This window comes from Archocentrus centrarchus, chromosome 3, assembly GCF_007364275.1.
Source record: "Archocentrus centrarchus isolate MPI-CPG fArcCen1 chromosome 3, fArcCen1, whole genome shotgun sequence".
Taxonomy (NCBI): Eukaryota; Metazoa; Chordata; class Actinopteri; order Cichliformes; family Cichlidae; genus Archocentrus; species Archocentrus centrarchus.
Window position 1 is genome coordinate 3,440,105 of NC_044348.1, and position 20,745 is coordinate 3,460,849.

Sequence of the window (20,745 nt, forward strand, 5' to 3'; positions counted from 1 at the left end):
TGCTTATTTTAGGATAACAAGTGTTCCAGAGAACACGTGACCTATATTTTATACATGAAGCTTATTTCATTCAATATTGATAAAGACATGAGATTTGAAATACAGAGATGAGACAGCTGAGAGACAAATGATGGAAAGATTGTTGACAGTGAAATAACTCCAGTATAAAAGATGGTAGGGTTATGGTTGTTGGGCTCTGCAGTAGTACTCTTCAATATGTATCTCTTCTCCACGTTTCAAGTCAATATGTTGAACGGTTACTGAAAGCATGACAGACAGACGGAAAAGTGATCCCTAAGTGTCTCCCTGCCTTGTGGTACACAGAAAGACCTTCCACAGTCAATAGGGGGCAAAAATTGCTTGAGATGCAGGATTCTTTGCCCTGATTTGCTATAAGGGTAGTGTAGGCACAATCAATGAGTGAGCTTATTTGTCTTCCAAATGGGGATTAATTGAAAGTATTATACCAAGGGCAACAGAGTCTTTGAGTTACATAAGTAAAGTGTACTTAAATGTCGCTTTTAATTTCTTCCTTTTTGGCATTTATTCTTTAAACTGAGACGCAGTGTACTTTGTATATGGATGCCCTTCTATTTTTTTCAACTTTAGCTTCTATGTGGACATGGAAACTAAAGCTTATATATACACTAAGTATTTACTTGTCTGCTGTCACACACATATAAACTTGAGTGAGATCCCATTCTTAATCCATAGGGTTTAATGTGTCGGCCCAGCTTTTGCAGCTCTAACAGTTCTAATTCTTCTGGGAAGCCTTTCCATTAGATTTACCAGTATGTTTATGGGAATTTTTGACAATTCTTCCAGAAATGCATTTATAAGGTTAGACACTGATGTTGGATGTATTCTATCAGGTTGAGTCAAGTTCTTCCATACCATGTCTTTACAGACCTTGTTTTGTACACTGGTGTGCAGTCATGTTGGAACAGGAAGGGGCCATACTGTTCCTACTGTACATAGCTGGGAGCATGGATAGGTATGCATGTGCCAGTGTCTAAAATACTTCAGCTTTCATTCACCTTCCTCTGATATGAAACCTACAGGCACTAGAGCAAAGACTGCTCTCATAATATACTACTATTATCTTTTGCTTGCTTTTATATCTTTGACTACAGAGACAGAACAACTATTTGTAAGTCTTAACATGTCAATATAAACCATCAAGAATTTTTTTCACAAAATGATTCCAATTTTGATTTACTGGCCATTCTACCCAGTACGAAGTGTGTTATAATGCTTTGGTGCCCAGACTAGGCGGGTGACAAGTATATCACTTTTGTCACCAATGCTCTGGTCCCAGCAGTACTCTGGAGAGAGCAGCCTGCTTGGTTTATGAATCCAATAGTATTTGTTTAGATGGCTCTCATCATGCCACTCAGCTTCCACATCGTTTATTTTATCCTCCATGATGCTCAGATAACAGTAATCTACCAGATGCTTTACATTTTGCCACAGCCCACCAAAGATAGCAGCATGGTAGTAGAAATCTCCATCCTCCATGAAGGCTTTAGATTTAGGGTTTCTGTCATAGGTAAATCTGTGCTTTGGCAATTTATAATAGTGGGCATGGAGCAATGCCACAGAATCACCCAGAGCGTCAGATCCAAATCTCCCTTTAAACTCCTGATCCACATCAAAACAGAAGACATAAGGAAAGCTGTGGCGGATCTCTGACTCTATTGCTTCTGATATCATCTTCATTCGCATCATAGAGATGTCCTGCCACCTGATGTACTTTTCCACCTGGATAACCTTCATGTTCCGCTGAGAAGCAAGTGTGATATTTGGCACTTTATCTGGTAAATCTGTAAACACATAATAAGTCACTGGTAACCCCAACATGAAATGTTGTTCTGCTGAGGTGAGGAAGGTCTTGAGATAGGCATCCAGGTACCTTAATGAGAGACAGAGAAGAACAATTGAATTGTTATTTACATTTGTTAGGGATTATTTTTTTACTCAGTGAATACAGTGGCTTGCAAAAGTATCCATACCCCTTGAACTTTTCCATATTTTGTCACCACAATCATAAATATATTTCACTGGAATTTAATGTGAAAGACCAACACAAAGTGGTATACAATTGTGCAGTGGAAAGAAAATAATACATGATTCAAAACATTTTTTCCAAACAAAAAACTGAAAAGTGCGGTGTGCGAAAGTATTCAGCCCCCCCGAGTCAATACTTTGTGGAACCACCTTTTGCTGCAATTACAGCTGCAAGTCTTTTAGGTTATGTCTCCACCAGCTTTGCACATCTAGTGACTGAAATTTTTGCCCATTCTTCTTTGCAAAACAGCTCAAGCTCAGTCAGATTAGATGGAGAGCGTTTGTGAACAGCAGTTTTCAGATCTTGCCACAAATTCTCGATTGGGTTTAGGTCTGGACTTTGACTGGGCCGTTCTAACACATGAATATGTTTTGTTTAAACCATTCCATTGTAGCCCTGGCTTTATGTTTAGGGTCGTTGTCCTGCTGGAAGGTGAACCTCTGCCCCAGTCTCAAGTCTTTTGTAGACTCCAACAGGTTTTCTTCCAAGATTGTCCTGTATTTGGCTCCATCCATCTTCCCATCAACTCTTACCAACTTCCCTGTCCCTGCTGAAGAGAAGCAGCCCCAGAGCATGATGCTGCCACCACCATATTTGACAGTAGGGATGGTGTGTTCAGAGTGATGTGCAGTGTTAATTCTCCACCACACATAGTGTTTTGCATTTTCGCCAAAAAGTTCAATTTTGCAAATGGGACTTTTTATGGTTTTCTTTTAACAATGGCTTTCTTCTTGCCACTCTTCCATAAAGACCACATTTGTGCAGTACACGACTAATAGTTGTCCTGTGGACAGATTCCCCCACCTGAGCTGTGGATGCATTTCGTCCAGAGTCACCATGGGCCTCTTTGGCTGCATCTCTGATCAGTGCTCTCCTTGTTAGGCCTGTAAGTTTAGGTGGACGGCCTTGTCTTGGTAGGTTTACAGTTGTGCCGTACTCTTTCCATTTCTGGATAATGGATTGAACAGTGCTCTGTGAGATGTTCAAAGCTTGGGAAATCTTTTTATAGCCTAAGCCTGCTTTAAACTTCTCCACAACCTTATTCCTGACCTGTCTGCTGTGTTCTTTGGACTTCATGATGCTGTTTACTCCCCAATATTCTCTTAACCAACCTCTGAGGCCGTCACAGAGCAGCTGTATTTGTACTGAGATTAGATTACACACAGGTGGACTCTTTTTAGTCATTAGCAGTCATCAGGCAACTTCTGAATGCAATTGGCTGCACTCAGAGAAAAGGGGGCTGAATACTTTTGCACACCACACTTTTCAGTTTTTTATTCGTAAAAATGTTTTGAATCATGTATAATTTTCTTTCCACTTCACAACTGTATACCACTTTGTGTTGGTCTTTCACATTAAATTCCAGTGAAATATATTTATGTTTGTGGTTGCAATGTGACAAAATATGGAAAAGTTCAAGGGGTATGAATATTTTTGCAAGCCACTGCAAAAGGACAAATGTTTAAAGGTAAACTCCAGTAAATTAATTAATAAACAGTGAATCAACCAAATAATAAACAATTAAATAATACATTAGAAAGAGAGCAACAGATCAGAAAGTACTAGACTAACTTCTCTGTTTCAGTGCATCTTATCTTGATTAAATTAGATCAGGAAGAAGATGTGCTCATGACTTAGAGGAATCTGGGTCATGAAAAACCAGCTTGGACAAGACTGAATGACGAAGGTCAACTCATAGCGCCCAGAGATTGTTTGTGTTTAGATAAGAGGCTTTCAGTATAAAAATGTTATGGTTAGACAGGAACACGAGCTCAGAGAGAGAGAGAGCGAGCACACTCTTGCTCTGGGTTCCCACATGGCCATGTGTGTAAATTTTCTGATTCTTTAATATATTAAATGTCTTACTTTTTTCAAGTGTTTCAGGGGTCTTCCTTCATAAATAACCTGTTTTCCTGTCACATTACAAAACAAAAGAATAATTACTGTACCCTCTGTTCTTTTTTTCTCTACAACCTTTGATGAACCATAAGTAGTTTCTCTTAATCTGTGCCAGTGTCATGAAACTCAGTATGGCAGGCAAGTGAGGACCCCAATGCAGGATTCGACAGGTCAAAAACCCAAAACCATCAGCTTTATTGCTGGAAGAGGGCTGAACAAAACAGAGCTGGATAGAAGCCAGTTGAACAGATTCACAAAACTCTTAACAGAGAGAAACAGATGGAAAGCACACAGCGGGCAGGAGCCAAAGATGAGGACCCAACAAGGAACAAGGGGAAAATCGAGACAATATGTACACAGAGGAATAACAAGGATGTGGAAACAGCTGGGCAGGAACAACACTAAGCAAAAATAACACAATGCACATGGAAGAGGGAACCAAGAAAATAAAACCAGAAAATAGAAAACAAGTAAACTAGGGCTGCAATGAGTCATCAAGTAACTAAAATAATTCGATTATAAAAAAATCCTCGACACAAATTTGCTGCTTCGATGCTTCGTTTAAACTCTGCAGCGCTCAGGTACCTCCGTGTAAATGGAGCGTTTCTCCATAGTTGTCATCTTTTTCTTCTTGTGGGTTTAATGGCGATAGACAAACTAGCCTAGAGCTGCATTACCGCCACCTACTGGACTGGAGAGTGTATCAGGCGTTTAAAAAAAAACCTTAGATTCTAAAAAACTCAAAGTCGCTGCGACAGATTCCCTATGACACTTAAAGTGGATCATCGCTGACATGGGTTTCCACGCCTCCACTGCTCTCTACCATGTTTGTGTGTTGTGCTCGCTGTGCTGAGAATTTCAGCTGTTATTTTTTCTCTACTTCAGCTTCCAGTTTAATCGCAGTTTACTAGTGAGTGCCGCCATTAGCACTAGCGATCGTCCGGTACCGGCAGGACCCCTTCCCCCATCATACTTTAATCCCTGATCAGTCACTAAATGTAGACCTGCAGTAGAAACGTGTTTAGGATAATGCTTGTGAATACAAAGCATTACAACACTGTACTCTTGCAGCCCCCCAGATTTTCAACATAAACACTGATAATACAACAACAGCAGTCAGCTGTTCTATGTGCTTTCTGTCTGCACAAGTGCAAAGAGCCGGAGCCGGTACCAGAGACTGCGAGCTCAGATGGAAAGAAGCTTCCAAAAGAAGCCCACACAGGGAAAAACTGCGGTACAGAAGTTAAAATATGCAGATGAACTGTTAATACGAAAAAAGTGTTTCTTATCCGATTACTCGAGTAATCGATGGAATAATCGATAGAATACTTGATTACTAAAATAATCGATAGCTGCAGCCCTAAAATAAACACAGACGTGACAACACTGGGAGAAAACTAAATACTGAACATATGAGAAAAGGGACAAAACAGACACTGGAAACCAGAGATGCAGGAATGATCAAAAGAACAAAAGGAAACAGGAACTAGGGATTCCCCGATCGGTCTGTTCCTGGCTAAATTACTGGATCGGATATCGGAAAGAAATAAAAAATGAAATCAGATACATTAAATTATGTTTCGCTCACATGAGCTGCAATTCTCCGTCATCTTCTTGTGGGTTTGCGGTTGACTTAGTGCTGTTTACCACCACCTACTGGAATGGAGTGGGGATTAGGAGTTAGAAAAAAACCCCTCAGATTCTAAAAAGCTGTCCGTCACTGTGACGGATTCCCGTCACTGATGTGTTTTTTGATGCCTCCACCGCTCTCTACCGTGTTTGTGTGTTCTGCTCCCTGTGCTGAGAATTTCAGCTGTTATTCAGCTCCCAGAGCGGATCGCTATAACCATAGACATACTGCTGACGAGCGCCGCTATGAGCACTAGCGATCGCTCTGTACTGAAGAACCCTTCAACCCTTTCAAAATATTTTTGAATACTTTAATCCCTGATTAGTGACCAAATACAGTGGGTACGGAAAGTATTCAGACCCCTTTAAAATTTTCACTCTTTGTTTCATTGCAGCCATTTCCTAAAATCAAAAAAGTTCATTTTATTTCTCATTAATGTACACTCAGCACCCCATCTTGACAGAAAAAAAAAAAGAAATGTAGAAATTTTTGCAAATGTATTAAAAAAAACAAACCCTGAAATATCACATGGTTATAAGTATTCAGACCCTTTGCTCAGTATTGAGTAGAAGCACCCTTTTGAGCTAGTACAGATATGAGTCTTCTTGGGAATGATGCAACAAGTTTTCCACACCTGGATTTGGGGATCCTCTGCCATTCTTCCTTGCAGATCCTCTCCAGTTCCATCAGGTTGGATGGTGAACATTGGTGGACAGCGATTTTCAGGTCTCTCCAGGGATGCTCAGTTGGGTTTAGGTCAGGGCTCTTGCTGGGCCAGACAAGAATGGTCACAGAGTTGTTCCAAAGCCACTCCTTTGTTATTTTAGCTGTGTGCTTAGGGTCATTGTCTTGTTGGAAGGTGAACCTTCTGCCCAGTCTGAGGTCCTGAGCACTGTGGAAGAGGTTTTCTTCCAGGATATCTCTGTGCTTGGCCGCATTCATCTTTCCTTCAGTTGCAACCAGTCGTCCTTTCCCTGCAACTGAAAAACACCCCCATAGCATGATGCTGCCACCACCATGTTTCACTGTTGGATTGTATTGGGCAGGTGATGAGCAGTGCCTGGTTTTCTCCACACATATGCTTTAGAATTAACACCAAAAAGTTCAATCTTTGTCTCATCAGACCAGAGAATCTTATTTCTCATAGTCTGAGAGTCCTTCGTGTGTTTTTTTGGCAAACTCTATGCAGGCTTGCACTAAGGAAAGGCTTCCATTCGGCAACTCTGCCATAAAGCCCCGACTGGTGGAGGGTTGCAGTGATAGTTAACTTGGTGGAACTTTCTCCTATCTCCCTACTGCATCTCTGGAGCTCAGCCATAGTGATCTATGGGTTCTTTACCTCTCTCACCAAGGCTCTTCTCCCACGATTGCTCAGTTTGGCTGGACGGCCAGGTCTAGGAAGACTTCTGGTTGTCCCAAATTTCTTCCATTTAAGGATTTTGAAGGCCATTGTGCTCTTAGGAACCTTGAGTGCTGCAGAAATTCTTTTGTAAACTTGGCCAGATCTGTGCTTTGCTCCAATTTTGTCTCTGAGCTCCTTGGACAGTTCCTTTGACCTCATGATTCCCATTTGCTCTGACATGCACTGTGAGCTGTGAGGTCTTATATAGCTAGGTATGTGCTCTTCCTAATCAAGTCCAATTAGTTTAATTAAACACAGCTGGACTCCAATGAAGGAGTAGAACCATCTCAAAGTGGATCAGAAGAAATGGACAGCACGTGAGTTAAAGTGTCACAGCAAAGGGTCTGAATACTTATGACCATGTGATATTTCAGTTTTTCTTTTTAAAAAAAAAAAAAAAAAAAAAAAAAAAAAAGGATCAGATTTGTATCGTATCGGCAGATATCCAAATGTGAAATATCGGTATCGGACATAAAAAAGTGGTATTGTGCCATCCCTACTTTCAACTGATTATAGAAAATGAGGTTAGGAAGGAATTGCTCTCCTTAAATTCTAGGCAGGCCTAGAGGGACTTGGCCCATTATTCTTTAAAACAGCCACTTTGATTATTGCAGGTTCATTGATGAGCATTTTCTCTTTTAACTACAGAAATACATGCTGATTGGAAAGCTGCCATTGTTCATCTTCTTTTTGATGGGTGACAATCGAGTTGATATTAACTGCTATATACCTAAATCCATTCTTCCACGTGTATTAAAGGTTTTTGAGAAACAACTAATTGACTATTTTGAAGACTATAACATCTTGTCTTGTGCCCAGTCTATTTTTAGACAATATAGGAATTTCAGGTCAGTTGCAGCCAGGGTTTTCTAATTTTTTTAAAGGTTGCAGCAAATAAAGATTGATTCTCATGTTTCACAGTCGCTTCCTGTTCTTACTGGTGTGCCTCAGGACTCCGATCTTGGTCCAATCCATTTTTCATTATTTATTAATGATATTCCGCAATCTTCCTCTGGGGCTTCCGTCCATTTATATGCTGATGATACCATTTTATATGCAACTGGTCTTATTGTTGATGAGGTTGTAAAGTTACTATGTCTTCATGAAATACAGCTAGCCTTTATTGATCTTGTTTTAAACGTTGTGGGGGACCGAGTCAAAAACCAAGAGGAGTCACAGGAAATATTAGAAAAATAGGGTTTTTTATTTTAACCCAAAAAATCAAAATTACAAAATGCTGAGCTCATAAAAAGTGGTCAAAGAAACAAAACTGAACTCAGGCAAAAATGTGCACAAACAAACTCACTGCACAAACAAAACATAACTGACCCACCTAAGAAATGACACACAGGGGTATATATGCTGGCTGATCAGACCATTAAAACACACTAGGGGTAACTAAACAGAATACACCAATTACACCAAACACCACAATACAGCTAAGTTTGTTAATAAACTAAAAACACCAAAAAAAACACTAAAAGCAAAATCTTAAAGCTCCCATATACAAATTATTCACTTAAATGGAAAGCTTTATTTAGCTAAAGAAACTAAGCCCCTCCCCTCTACCAGAGCTGGTGGTGCAGCCCAATTTATCCAGTGTACAGGTGTGGTCAGCCCTGGCCAACATCTTGTCAGGCAACTCCCCAGGATCAGAGCAGGTAAGTACCGGTAAAGAAAAAACAAACTAATTATGAGCATAAACAAAAATGAACCATGGGTTGAGAAAAAATACAAGTGAACTAAATGTGCGCGCTTACAAACAGAACAAATGCATTTAAACCAACCAATTTATTGCAAACTAAAATAATGGTATATGTATGAATAGTGCATAAAGGAGTTACCGACTTTGCTGGAGTGTGGCCATAGGTTTGGCCATCACAAATGTTAAGAAAAACAATTAACAAGGTATGTGGTTTAGTCATGGGAATTGGGGCCTCTTCACCCACAATGGATTTTATTACTATAGAGGGTGATACTGTTGAACAGGTAACAGGTTATAAATACTTAGAAATTTGTAATGATACTACTTAATCTATTATATTAATCTATTGTTATCAAAGGTCAAAGTGAGACTTGTTTACTTGTACAGAAATTGTTCTTCATTTACCCCAGCTGTAAAATGTATCATTGTTGACAAGAAAAAAAAAACTATGCTCTCTTTATTTGATTAATTGGCCCTCCTTACATACTCACTGTAATATTCACTGGGTTCCTCTCATCTGTAAGACCCTTTTGGGTTATTCACCTTCATACCTATGTCAGTTATTACAACTTTTTAGGGATGATCGTAGATGTTTTATTACTTAATGTGGTTACTGGGAATTTTATGATAATCGTTTGTTGTGTTTTGTGTATTTTGTTTATTCATTGCTCTATAATGTTTGTTTGATTCTCCATACTCCCATCCTCTCAAAAGGCTTTGTCTTTTGCCGGGTTGCAGTGCTAAACAAGAAATTGTTCTTAATCCATTTGTCTGGTTAAATAAAAGTTTAATCCTTTAACGCCAGGTGATCACCGGTGAAGCATCAGTTACTTGCCCTTTCTACCTTTCTATCGTTTGTCCTATTGAAAACATCAAATGGTTCCTGAAAGCTTCACAGTCATATAGGATATTACAGTATTTGTTTCCAGAAGTCCATGAATGGTGGCACTTTTCAAGTATGCTGTGTCGCATTCGACACGTTCGGAGGTATAAGGTTAAGTAAATTTTTGTAGAATATGCCTATAGAGTTAAAGGATGGTGTTGAAGGCAGAGAGAAACCAGAGGAAGAGAACATGGCACAGCTTGGACATAATCTGATAAAGCAAATGAAAGAAACCCAAGAGCAGGTATGATCACCTGGGGTGGCTCAGTTGGTAGAGCGGGTCACCTACTAACCAGAAGGTTGGTGGTTCGATTCCGGGCTGCATGCCAAAGTATCCTTGGGCAAGATACTGAATCCCAAGTTGCTCTCTGACGCAAACATCGGAGCATGAATGTATGTGAATGTTAGATAATAAGCACTTAGCTTAGTTACATTTGGAAGTGCTCGTGTGAATGGGTGAATGCAAACATGTTGTATAAGCGTTTTGAGTGCTCAATTAAAGCAGAAAAGTGCTATATAAGAACTAGTCCAATTACCATCACCTCATGAAGCATATAAAGGAAACCCTAAGCCTCACTTAACTTCTCATAAGAAAGTATCCTTTCCAACACAAGAATGAACCAAAGACACGAAATCCATGTAACATATTAATTCTTCAACCAGTCATGCACAAAAACAAATAGTATTAGGGAAGTGTGAAAGACACAGGTTCATAGTCACATGTTGAGTACCCGAGGGTAGTGAGCCGTGGCCGGGCGAAATCATTCAGCATCTCGCCCTGGAGCCCCGAGCTCCCCCAGAGCCGGAATGAGAGCATTTTAAATGGGAAATGGGACCCAGGGAAGGGGCCCTCTCACTTGCATGGCCCCAGGGACCCTCCCTGAAGAACGGTAAATATTTCAATGGGCGTCGGACCATCTAAAATATGAAGTTAAATTTAAACGTCAGTCGTTTTTATTCAGAAAATCCACTCCCTTTGCATGTGGTTTTATTGATTTAAGGCTGACTTGCCACTTCTAGCCAACGTATCGCAGTGACACGGTCCAGGTCATGCAGTTTCTGTAAACTGCTCAGGTATCAACAGTGAATGTGTCTGTTTTCTCTCCATCTCTTTTTATTACCTGATCACTGCTAGCGCCCGCAGATGAAGACGAGGCTTCTGCTTTACTTTGAGAGTATAAGAAATCTCTAACACGGACTTAAAACGCTGTGCAAATCTGTCAAGATCATATTTTTTCCTCCGAGATTTGAGTCGTATATTCATATAAGCTGCTTGTATCGGTGAAGCATGTTATCTTTCAAAACCAATCAGATACATATAGAATATCGATGATGCGTTAAAGACATTTCCAGTTCCCACGGTCCCTGAATGCAACAGCTGGGACTATATTGTTCAGCCACTGTGTTGAGCTGTCAGTCATGATTCCACACCCCCTTCATCTGAGCCCCCCCCCCACGTCAAAACAGGGCCAAAAGTTTGAACTAGAAAAAAAAAAAATCTGAAACTGGGGGAAAAAAAAAAAATCTCGAACTGGGAAAAATAATTTGAAAGTGCAAAAAAACAAACAAACAAAACAAAAAAACCATGAATCTGAAATGTAGTTTTGAATTTTTTTTTTTCCAGTTTCAGGTCTTTTTTTTTTTTTTTCAGTTGCAAAACTTTTGCCCTGTTTAATTATTTATTATTATTTTTTTTTATTTTCTTTTTTTTTAGGGTTCAAAATAATTTTTCAGTTTAAATTTTTTTTTTTCCCAAACAAACTTTATGGCCCCAATTTAGCTTCATACTCATACTGCGTCCCTTCGCACGCTGTGGCATCACCCGGACCTCTCTTCGGCACCGATGGGGACAGCGTGCGCGCGCACTAACAGACACACACACACGGACCTCGACTAGTCCTTTAGCGACTTTTGAGACAGTCGACAGCGAGTTTTATTGCACAAAATTTGGCAACAGTGCCAGCATAGATGAAAATAGGCCAGGAACATGTAGAATAAAATCCATCACCGTTTTCTGTGGTTTACTCCGTACGGTTTCCATTTTTGGAATAATGCTTCCACTTCTTGTTGAATTTATCTCCGCCAGCTTTGGCTGCTTTCCACACCTGCTGTGCCGCACGTACAGCTTGTTCTGTTTCCATCAAATATCGTCAGTAGAGTCATTTTGTGAATTGATGATGGCCTATTTTACAGAATTCAATGAGGCATTGAACTGATCCACCAGACCTCAGGCCATATTGCTGCAGACCATGCGATGGTGCAGTGGTGCGGATGCGCTCAAATACAATGAATGTGTTAGAATAATGTACTATCATGATCAACAGGGATTTTGCCGGTTATCAGGTTTTGCAGGTTAAATGATGTATTGAACATGTTGTCAAACAGTACTCCAGCTAGCAGTTTGTTAATAAGAGAATCAAATGTATAAGCCTGTGTATCCTGCTACATTTAGGAGTTGGGAATCCACAGAATATTGTTAGTGTGAGTGCTTGATGATATGTGATTTAACTCAAATGTGAAAGTAATGTGAATATAATGTGTTTCAGTGGACTGACAGCCTGCAGTGTGCAGCCATGTTATCCTGTGCTTGTGTTTCTGTATTTCCAGAACAAAGAGAAAGATAGATGGATTTATTCTGAACTTATGCATGCAACGAAGCAGTGTTAATTTCGCTGATGAAATATTTTTGTCATAGTTTTTGTCGACGAACCTTTTTTACATGACGATAACTAAATAAAAACTACCTAAAATGATGAAAACTATAACGAAATTAATTGACACTTTCGTCAACGAATGAAAACGAGACAAAAATGCTTGGCGGGGACGAAATCCAATCAGAAATGATTTAATTTTGTGAAAGGGCGGGACAAGTTTGGAAAACATCCAATCAAACGCACAGATGCACAAATTTGCTCTAAACCCGGGAAGACCAAACTAGCCTGCGATTTGTCGTTCCTTCCGATAGAACTAAGTTATGTAAACAATTTCAGCATGGAGAAAGAGAAGAGCCGATGTATGGACACATTTGTCCTTTGATACCGTGACAAATAAAACGATGTGGGGCGACTATCTTGGGTAAAAACCTTAAACATCTGCAAACCAGTCACGCAGATCTCCATTGCAAAGGTAAGCAATTTAATACAAATAACGTTTGTGTTCAGAGAAAATCTCCACACCGCGGTGGATTAGCCTTTCCTAATCTTAGTCCTGAACACTGCCCTGTACCTTTCAGAGCGTGTCCTGCTGTAAAACACTCATTATCTCAGTAAGGTGGTGTTAATGATCAGGTGTGTGGGAAGCAGGTGAAACGCTAATGTTAATATTATTAATAATATTGCATAACTTTTAAAAAATGTTTAATTTTGTGTAAGTGTGTATAATGACTAATTCAAGGGAGCTGAAGAAAAAGCATTTATATTTGACACTTTTTATAGTTTAGTCGACTATAGTCTTATGATAATTTTGTCGACTAAAACTAGACCACCACTAAAACTATTCAGATGACTAAATTATGACTAAAACTAAATTACATTTTCGTCAAAAGACTATGACTAAAACTAAATCAAAATTTGCTGTCAAAATTAACACTGCAAGGAAGTGTGCTTGTGTCTAAGTGGTAACATATGAGAGAAAACGCTAAAACATCTTCCTGTTGAAAAAACAAAACTTTTGCATTGACGAATGGATCACATATTTTAACTAGGGATGGCACGATACAACTTTTTTATGTCCGATACTGATATTTTACATTTGGATATCGGCCGATACCGATATAAATCCGATATTTAAAATTGATCCAGGCATTTAAAAACATTAAAAAAAAAAAAAAAAAAAAAAAAAAAAGAAGTCAACAGTCTCTCACACAACAAAATCAAAGTCTTTTAGTTGTCCCACATACAAGACTAAGGACCAGGGTGGGCAGAGCTTTTTAGGCAGTGGCACCAAAGCTCTGGAACTGTTTACCATTTCAGCTCCATTTAGCTGACTCTGTGTCATCATTTAAAAAATAGTTGAAAACTCTTCTGTTTAACCAGGCTTTCTGGTTTCTGACTTTATTTTTATTCTTTTTCTTTTAATATGGTAATGTTATTATGTTTTTGACATAGTGTGTTGATATTGTGTTTTAATTACTGTACAGGGCTTTTCTGTCTGTGAATAACGCTATATATATAAACTTTACTTACTTACTTACAACAATAACTGTCACCTGAATCCTGTTGCTTCTGTGTGAGAAGGGGATGCTTATGGCATGTTGCAAATTTCATTAGGGCTGCAACTATCGATTATTTTAGCAATAAAATAATATTGATTACCCAAGTAACTGGATAAGAAATACTTTTTTTCATATTAACAGTTCATCTGCATATTTTAACTTCCGTACTGCAGTTTTTCCCTGTGTGAAACAAACAGGGTGGATGGAGCAGCTACAAAGTTCTCTTTTCTTCACTTACTGATCAGGTGGTTCATGAAGGACCTCCAGCTGTTTCCCAGTAAAGGTTTAATGGAGGTTACAGGGACGAAAAGGCTTCTTTTGGACACTAGAAAAACATTTCCTTCTGCTCCATCTGAGCGCGCTGCCTCCGCCTCTTTGCTTGTGCAGACAGACTGCACGTAAATCAGCTGACTGCTGCTGTTGCGTCATCAGTGTTCACGTGATAAACTAGGGGCTGCATGAGCGCAATCTTGTAATGCTTTATATTCACAAGCATTCTCCTAAATACGTTTCTACTGCAGGTCTATATTTAGTCACAAATCAGGGATTAAAGTATCAAAAATATTTTGACGGGGAAGGGGTCCTTCCGGTACTGGACGGTCACTAGTGCTAATAGCTGCGCTCGCTACCAGTATGTCCGGAAGCTAAAGTAGAGAAAAAAATAACAGCTGATTCTCAGCACAGCGAGCACAACACACAAACAAGGCAGAGAGCGGTGGAGGCGGAAAAACATGTCAGCGATGATCGCTCAGTGTCAAAGAGAATCCGTCGCAGCGACAGGGGATCTGAGGGGGTTGTTTTCTAACTCCTGATCCCCCACTCCATTCCAGCAGGTGGCGGTAATGCAGCTCTAAGCTGGTTTGGTCAACCGCAAACCGACAAGAAGAAGAAGACGACCGAGCCCTGTAATGCAGCTAATGTGAGCGAAACGTTATTTAATGTATCGGATTACATTTTTTTTTATTTCTTTCCGATATCCAATCCAGTAATTTAGGCCAGTATCGGACAGATACCGATACTGAATATCGGATCGGCGCATCCCTAATTTTAACAAGTCAATTCCTCACTGAACTATGTGGGAAAAAAAATTACACTGCTTCTTGATAATAAGTTTGTTCTTACAGAGTTTATAAAGGAACCAACCTTCCCACAGCAAACACAGTAAGGGCTACAGATGACTTTTCTTCAGTGTGCCTTTGGTCATAAAGTCTGGGGTCAAACATCCCCTCCCAGATGATAGGAGCTTTCCAAGATGTGGATGTTTGAACCGCTGGTCTGGCCCTGAATGAAATCAAAAAATAAATGTTGGCAAGTGAGTCTGAGACATTAAAGGCAAAATTTTAGCTTAGAGTTATCTTACTACTGTGTAGCTTACACTGATAAGATGTTCATTTTAAATACTTTCTCAAGAATCCTTTGCAGGCAAAAGCAGTGAGAAGTGTGAAGCTGATGGGGTTATCAAAGATAGGTTTAGATTTTAGATTCAACTGATTGTCATTGTGCGCACAAGACACACAACGAAATGATCGTTCCAGAGCACTCATCCAGAGACTGGCGCTACTATCAGGCAATGTGGTTTAAGTGTCTTGCCCAAGGACACAACGCAGCGCAGGGACAGGGGCTCAAATCGGCAACCCTCCAGCTGCAAGGTGAATGCCTACCCACTGCGCCACTGCCACTAGTCATTTTTGTTGCTTACACTTGTGAGGATTAATGGTAAGCTCAGCAGATTTGATCAGGTGGAGAACATGTTGCAGGTGAACCATATGCTCCTCCCAGTTCTGGCTGAAGACCACCACATCATCCAAGTATGCTGCAGCAAACTCAGACACATCCCTCAAGACCTGGTCCATGAGGTGTTGACATGTTGCTGGTGCCCCCTGGAGACCAAATGGCATCACCCTGAACTGAAACAGTCCAAAAGGGGTTTTGAAGGCTGTTAGCTCCTTTGTTTCTAGTGCTAGGGCCACCTGCCAGTAACCCTTGCTCAGATCAAGAGTGGTGATAAACTTGCTTCTCCCCACCCGTTCCAAAAGTTCATCAGTGCGAGTCATTGGGTAAGGATCAAACTTGGAAACAGAGTTGAGGTATCTCAAATCAATGCAGAACCTCAGTGATCCATCCTTTTTTGGGACCAGCACAATTGGACTGCACCATTCACTAGTTGAGGTTTCAATTATCCCAAGTTCCAACATTACGTCAATTTCCTTCCTCAGCTGTGGGACCAGACGTTCAGGAATCCTGTACAACTTCCTGTGAGGTTGAGCCTCTTCCCTCAGGTGAACTTTGTGTTCTACCAGTGTTGTAAAACCAGGTTTTTTTGAAACAACTGTGGATCCAGTAGAGGTCTTAACTCATCCTGCTGGGAAGGCGGGAGGTGGGCAAGAGACACTGAACTTGGCTCTACCTTGTCTATAAGGAGGAATTGTTCTCGCTCTTCCTCATCCTTGACCACCCGAACCAAGCATTGCTGCATGGGCTGTTGCGTGGGCTGCTAGAATTCCTTCAACAGGTCAACATGGAAGATCTGATGTTTGTTTTTTCTGTCAGGCATATACAGCTCGTAGTTAACCTTACCGAGGCATTTTGTAATTTTGTAAGGCCCTTGCCACTTGGCCAAAAGTTTATTGTCACTTGTGGGAAGCAATAACACCACCCGCTGTCCTGGCTGGAAGGTTCTTTCCCTGGCCTTCTTGTCGTACCAAGTTTCTGACTGTTTTGAGCTGCTTTCATGTTCTGTTGTGCTAGCACAGTCATTTCTTCCAGTCTTGCCCTCATTTTCACCACATAAGCCATAATATTGTCCCCATCTGCCCTTGGCTGCTCCCATCTCTTTCAGCAGGTCCAATGGACCTCTCACCTGGTGACCATAGAGCAGTTCAAATGGCGAAAATCCTGTTGAGGTCTGTGGCACCTCACGATAGGCAAACAGGTAAGGCAGCCATTGGTCCTAGTCTGAGCCATTCTCTGCAACAAACTTGCGAAGCATGTTCTTTAGTGTCTGGTTAAACCGTTCCACAAGTCCATCTGACTGGGGGTGGTATGGGGTGGTTTTGATACCGTTTATACCTAGTAACTGATAAACCTGTTGCAGAAGTTTAGACTGAAAATTTGTCCCACAGTCTGTGAGGATCTCTCTAGGTATGCCTACTCTAGAAAACAGCTGCAGCAGACAATTAGCAACCTGTCTGGCTCCCACTGATCTAAGAGGAAAAGCTTCAGGATAACAAGTAGCATAGTCACAGATGACTAGTATGTAACGGTTACCAGATGAGCTTCTTTCAAGAGGGCCTACTACATCCATTCCTTTTCTTTCAAAAGGCGTATCTATGATCGGCAATGGCTGAAGATGGGCACGGGCCACTCCTTTAGATAAGCTGAGCTGACATGACTTACAAAACTGCTTCACTTGAGTGTACATGCCAGGCCACACAAAACGACTAGACATTGGATTGTTACTTAACCCCAGTCAGTAGAGAAGCAGGCCATCTTGTGCATAGGAGTTTTTCCCCCACTAACGTTAACTGACCCTCTGTCTCCTTTTCTCCCTAGAGACTGGAAAGCTGGAGTACGAGTCACAGCGTGAACAAGCAGAAGTGGAGTGTGATTAGAGCAGCTGAAGAGAGGCATTCAGTTTTATGGTGGAGCATCCCAGAGGAGTCCTGTCCTCCACCCGTTACCGACAAACCTCAGTTTAACATTTGCATTGTAAATAAAACCCTTGAAGTGTCACTTACCTTCTGCATTTTTGAGTCCTTTCTCCACCATGACAATAATAGCCATATGAAATTATCTTGCAGGCCATATTTAATTATATGGGGTCTAAGCTGATCCATCAATTCATTTTCTTTGGGTAGAAGTTACAGTGACTCTTTAGTTTTATCTGCCTGAAATGTATACTTGATCGGGTGGAGACCAGGTGATAGACTGAGCCATTGCTTTTTTCCTTTCAGCATTTTGTTACAAGTTGATCTTTGCTTCATCTGTCCAATTACTGCTTTTCTGGAAAAGTTCCAGTTGGGAAATATTATGACTGACCAGGTTACAATTTGTTTTAGACTTCTTGAGAACTCCTTTCCCTTACATCCCAATTGCTACTTTCCCACTGCCGAGGAACCGGTTCGCGTGCCAGTGCTCGTGCTGTTCCCAGTGAACCAGTGAAACGCTTAAAAACGGGCCCGCTTTTCCACCGCGTTTCTGTGAACTGCTCCTTTACGTATGAGTGTGGGCGGGTCCTCGTCTGGACACAGAAGCCAAAGCGCACAAACGTGGGAGAACACGCTCCCCTTTCTTGTGCTGCAAATACGTTTTAGGGTCCAAACCAAACTACTGCAGCATCTCTGTGCAGCACAGAGGTAAACACACAGACAGCGATTAGAGCAAGATGACAGGTACGCACTTTGTGTCCTTTTATCTGCAATATGAACTGATACAAAGCAGCATGTTCAGCCTTAGAGCCCAACCTAATTCACAGCCGTGAAAATCGCTTTGCTTTTCTCATGTAATACACATGTAATATGGTAGAAAACTTGATATTGAGATGGAAGAGTCGCGCCCTTCTCCCGCTTTCGTCACATGTTCTTGGTTCGAGCTAGTTCGAGCTAGTTTGTGGGCCGGAGTTGAACCCATTTTTCGGTCGAGCACCAAGTGCTTCCGCGGTGGAAAATCTGCCTAACAGTTTAAATTAAGGCACCGGCTCCGGAACCCTGGTGGTGGGAAAGAGGCCTGTGTGATGAGATACTGGAACCACTTAAGTGGACTCATTATGTTTTAAAATCCAGTGCTAGTCAGTTCCCTCATAATACCAATCATCACAGAAGCATAAAGGCACTTTAATGACCTGTCATTTTATCCTTTTTTTATTTTTTAAAAAACGTTGGGGAAAGGAAACATTTAATTCACAAAACCTCATATTTATTTATTTAGAAAAGCTTGTTTATAACTTCCTTACTTCTTAATTATTGCTTAGTTTTTAACCTTGCTTTTCAGTTCAAAATATACTTTACAAACTTTTATTTGCATTAGAAGTTTTACATAATGTGTGTGCACATTGTACAGGCTGCATATGTGCACTCTGAGGAAAGCCAGTGAAAAACAGAAAAATATAAATATATAAAGTACTGTATTCTTTTAGTTTTCTTGTTAGACAAATCATTTACATATTTCAGTCTAACCCACAAACAAGAAGAATGAACTAAATTTGATCATTCAATTTGATTTTACCACCAAATAATATAAACACAATTGACCAAGAGCCTGTGTATCACAGATAAATTCAGTTTGCCTCATTGAGATCAAGATCCCTTTAAGAGATACCTGTTTATAAACATCAAGCTTGTGCAAGGGTGCTTGCAGATAATATATGCTTTTAAAATGTTTTAACATAGCATCATAGCTTTTCTAGCTTATTTCATTTATTGACAGCAAGGTATTTAAATCCAGTTTTTTCCAAGCTCCCTGTAAATCAGAGGTGTGTCTTTAACACTGCAAGTACTGTTTTAATTTAAGCAAAGAGTAGAGGTAACCAGGCAATCTTTGCAGTAGAGCCTTTTAAACAACATACACTATATAGTGATTCTGTTTTCTATTCGCTGCGAGAACCATCTCAGTTTTTTGTGAGAGAAAAAGCACAGACAGAATTTTAGATGTTTCTTCGCAAAAATCCAATTTTTGTCTTTAATTGTCTTTATAGGTATTCCACATGGGTCTTAAAGTGAGTGTAGCATCCAGTATATTTATAAAATAAATAGAGTCTTTATAAAAGCCAACAGTTTCAATTTCACGACCATGAAAGGTTTGAATGTGTTCTAAATTTTTTTTAAGAATTTAAAACACAGTTTATGTTGGATAATTTTAAAATAAAATTGAATATAAAATGAACTCTATGTAAAATAGTATTAGTTGCATAAAAATGTACATTAACATTTGTGTCGTAGAGATAATATTGTTAATGCACAGAGTGAATCAAAGAGGTCCAAGAATGGATCACTATGACCTGACCTGATGCCTTTGGAGACTACTGTCTGAGTTATTTCAGGAGGATATGTAGACTTTAAAGTTCTAATATAAGATCATCTTCTAAAAAATACAAGGTTTGGAGGTTAATTACTAACTAAGAGTCTACTTTTTGGAGATATCTTACCCAAAATTAAGTGAGTCATCCAAATTAATCTCGTGTCTTGGTTCAGGTTTGGTAGCAATTGGCAGATTCATCATCAGGACAGTGAACCTTAAATATCTGATATAGAAAGAATAACTGTCACAACACTGAAAATAATTTGTTATAAATAGATGTTACATATTGGCTTATGTTGTATGCAAATATATCTTCTAAAGAAATAACGAGGCCTTTGGTACATACCTTAAATATAAACAAGTGAAACCAAGGATGGCTAACAGCAGACACCCAAAGAGTCCAGTACTCCTTGCGCAGTGTTTACTTACACATACGCAAAAAAAAAAAAAAAAAAGCAGTTCAGGAGTTACAACTTATCCATCTAGACAATGATACTAGCTTAAAAAAAATAGTAGGATTCTAATATTAAGCAAGAATGGGGATTTTGAGGATATGGAGTGCTCAGTCCTCCACCATATCCTTGGGCCACACTCCTACCTTGTTGTTGGGAACAATGGGCCTGTCATTTCTCTGCAAATCAATTTCTTGAATCGGGAGAAGATAGACAGGAACAAACCTTAAAGAAAAGACACAATTAAACACTGAAGCCATTTTGCATTTCTTTGTGGAAGTGATTTTGAACAGAGGATAATGGTCAAAATAAGAGACTGTCATGTTGCAAAGAGAAATTTACAACAGTACAAATCACACAATAAATGACACGAGTAAATTACATTTCAAGTTCATAGGATATTAGAAACAGATTTAAAAATAAAATTAAATTAAATTAAAAAAAAAAAAAAAAAAAAAAAGACTACACATAAAAACTT

At 39.8% G+C, this 20,745-nt stretch overlaps 1 protein-coding gene across 1 annotated transcript; it reads right to left on the minus strand.

The window, feature by feature from the left end:
* Positions 1-1,227: 1,227 nt before the first annotated feature.
* On the minus strand, positions 1,228-20,551 carry LOC115778277 (N-acetyllactosaminide alpha-1,3-galactosyltransferase-like). Its single transcript, XM_030726336.1, has 5 exons — positions 20,414-20,551; positions 20,162-20,239; positions 19,943-20,038; positions 14,944-15,081; positions 1,228-1,912 (listed from the first exon to the last, which is right to left on the minus strand). The coding sequence occupies exons 1-5, from the start codon at positions 20,440-20,442 to the stop codon at positions 1,228-1,230; spliced, it is 1,026 nt and encodes a 341-aa protein (XP_030582196.1). The 5' UTR covers positions 20,443-20,551.
* Positions 20,552-20,745: the final 194 nt, after the last annotated feature.

Coding starts and splice junctions, on each gene's coding strand:
- LOC115778277 (XM_030726336.1), bottom strand. CDS start 20,442: ATGACAGGCCCATTGTTCCCAACAACAAG. Junction 20,039..20,161: donor TTCACTTGTTTATATTTAAG/GTATGTACCAAA, acceptor TTTCTATATCAG/ATATTTAAGGTTCACTGTCC. Junction 15,082..19,942: donor GATGACTCACTTAATTTTGG/GTAAGATATCTC, acceptor GATTTCATTCAG/GGCCAGACCAGCGGTTCAAA.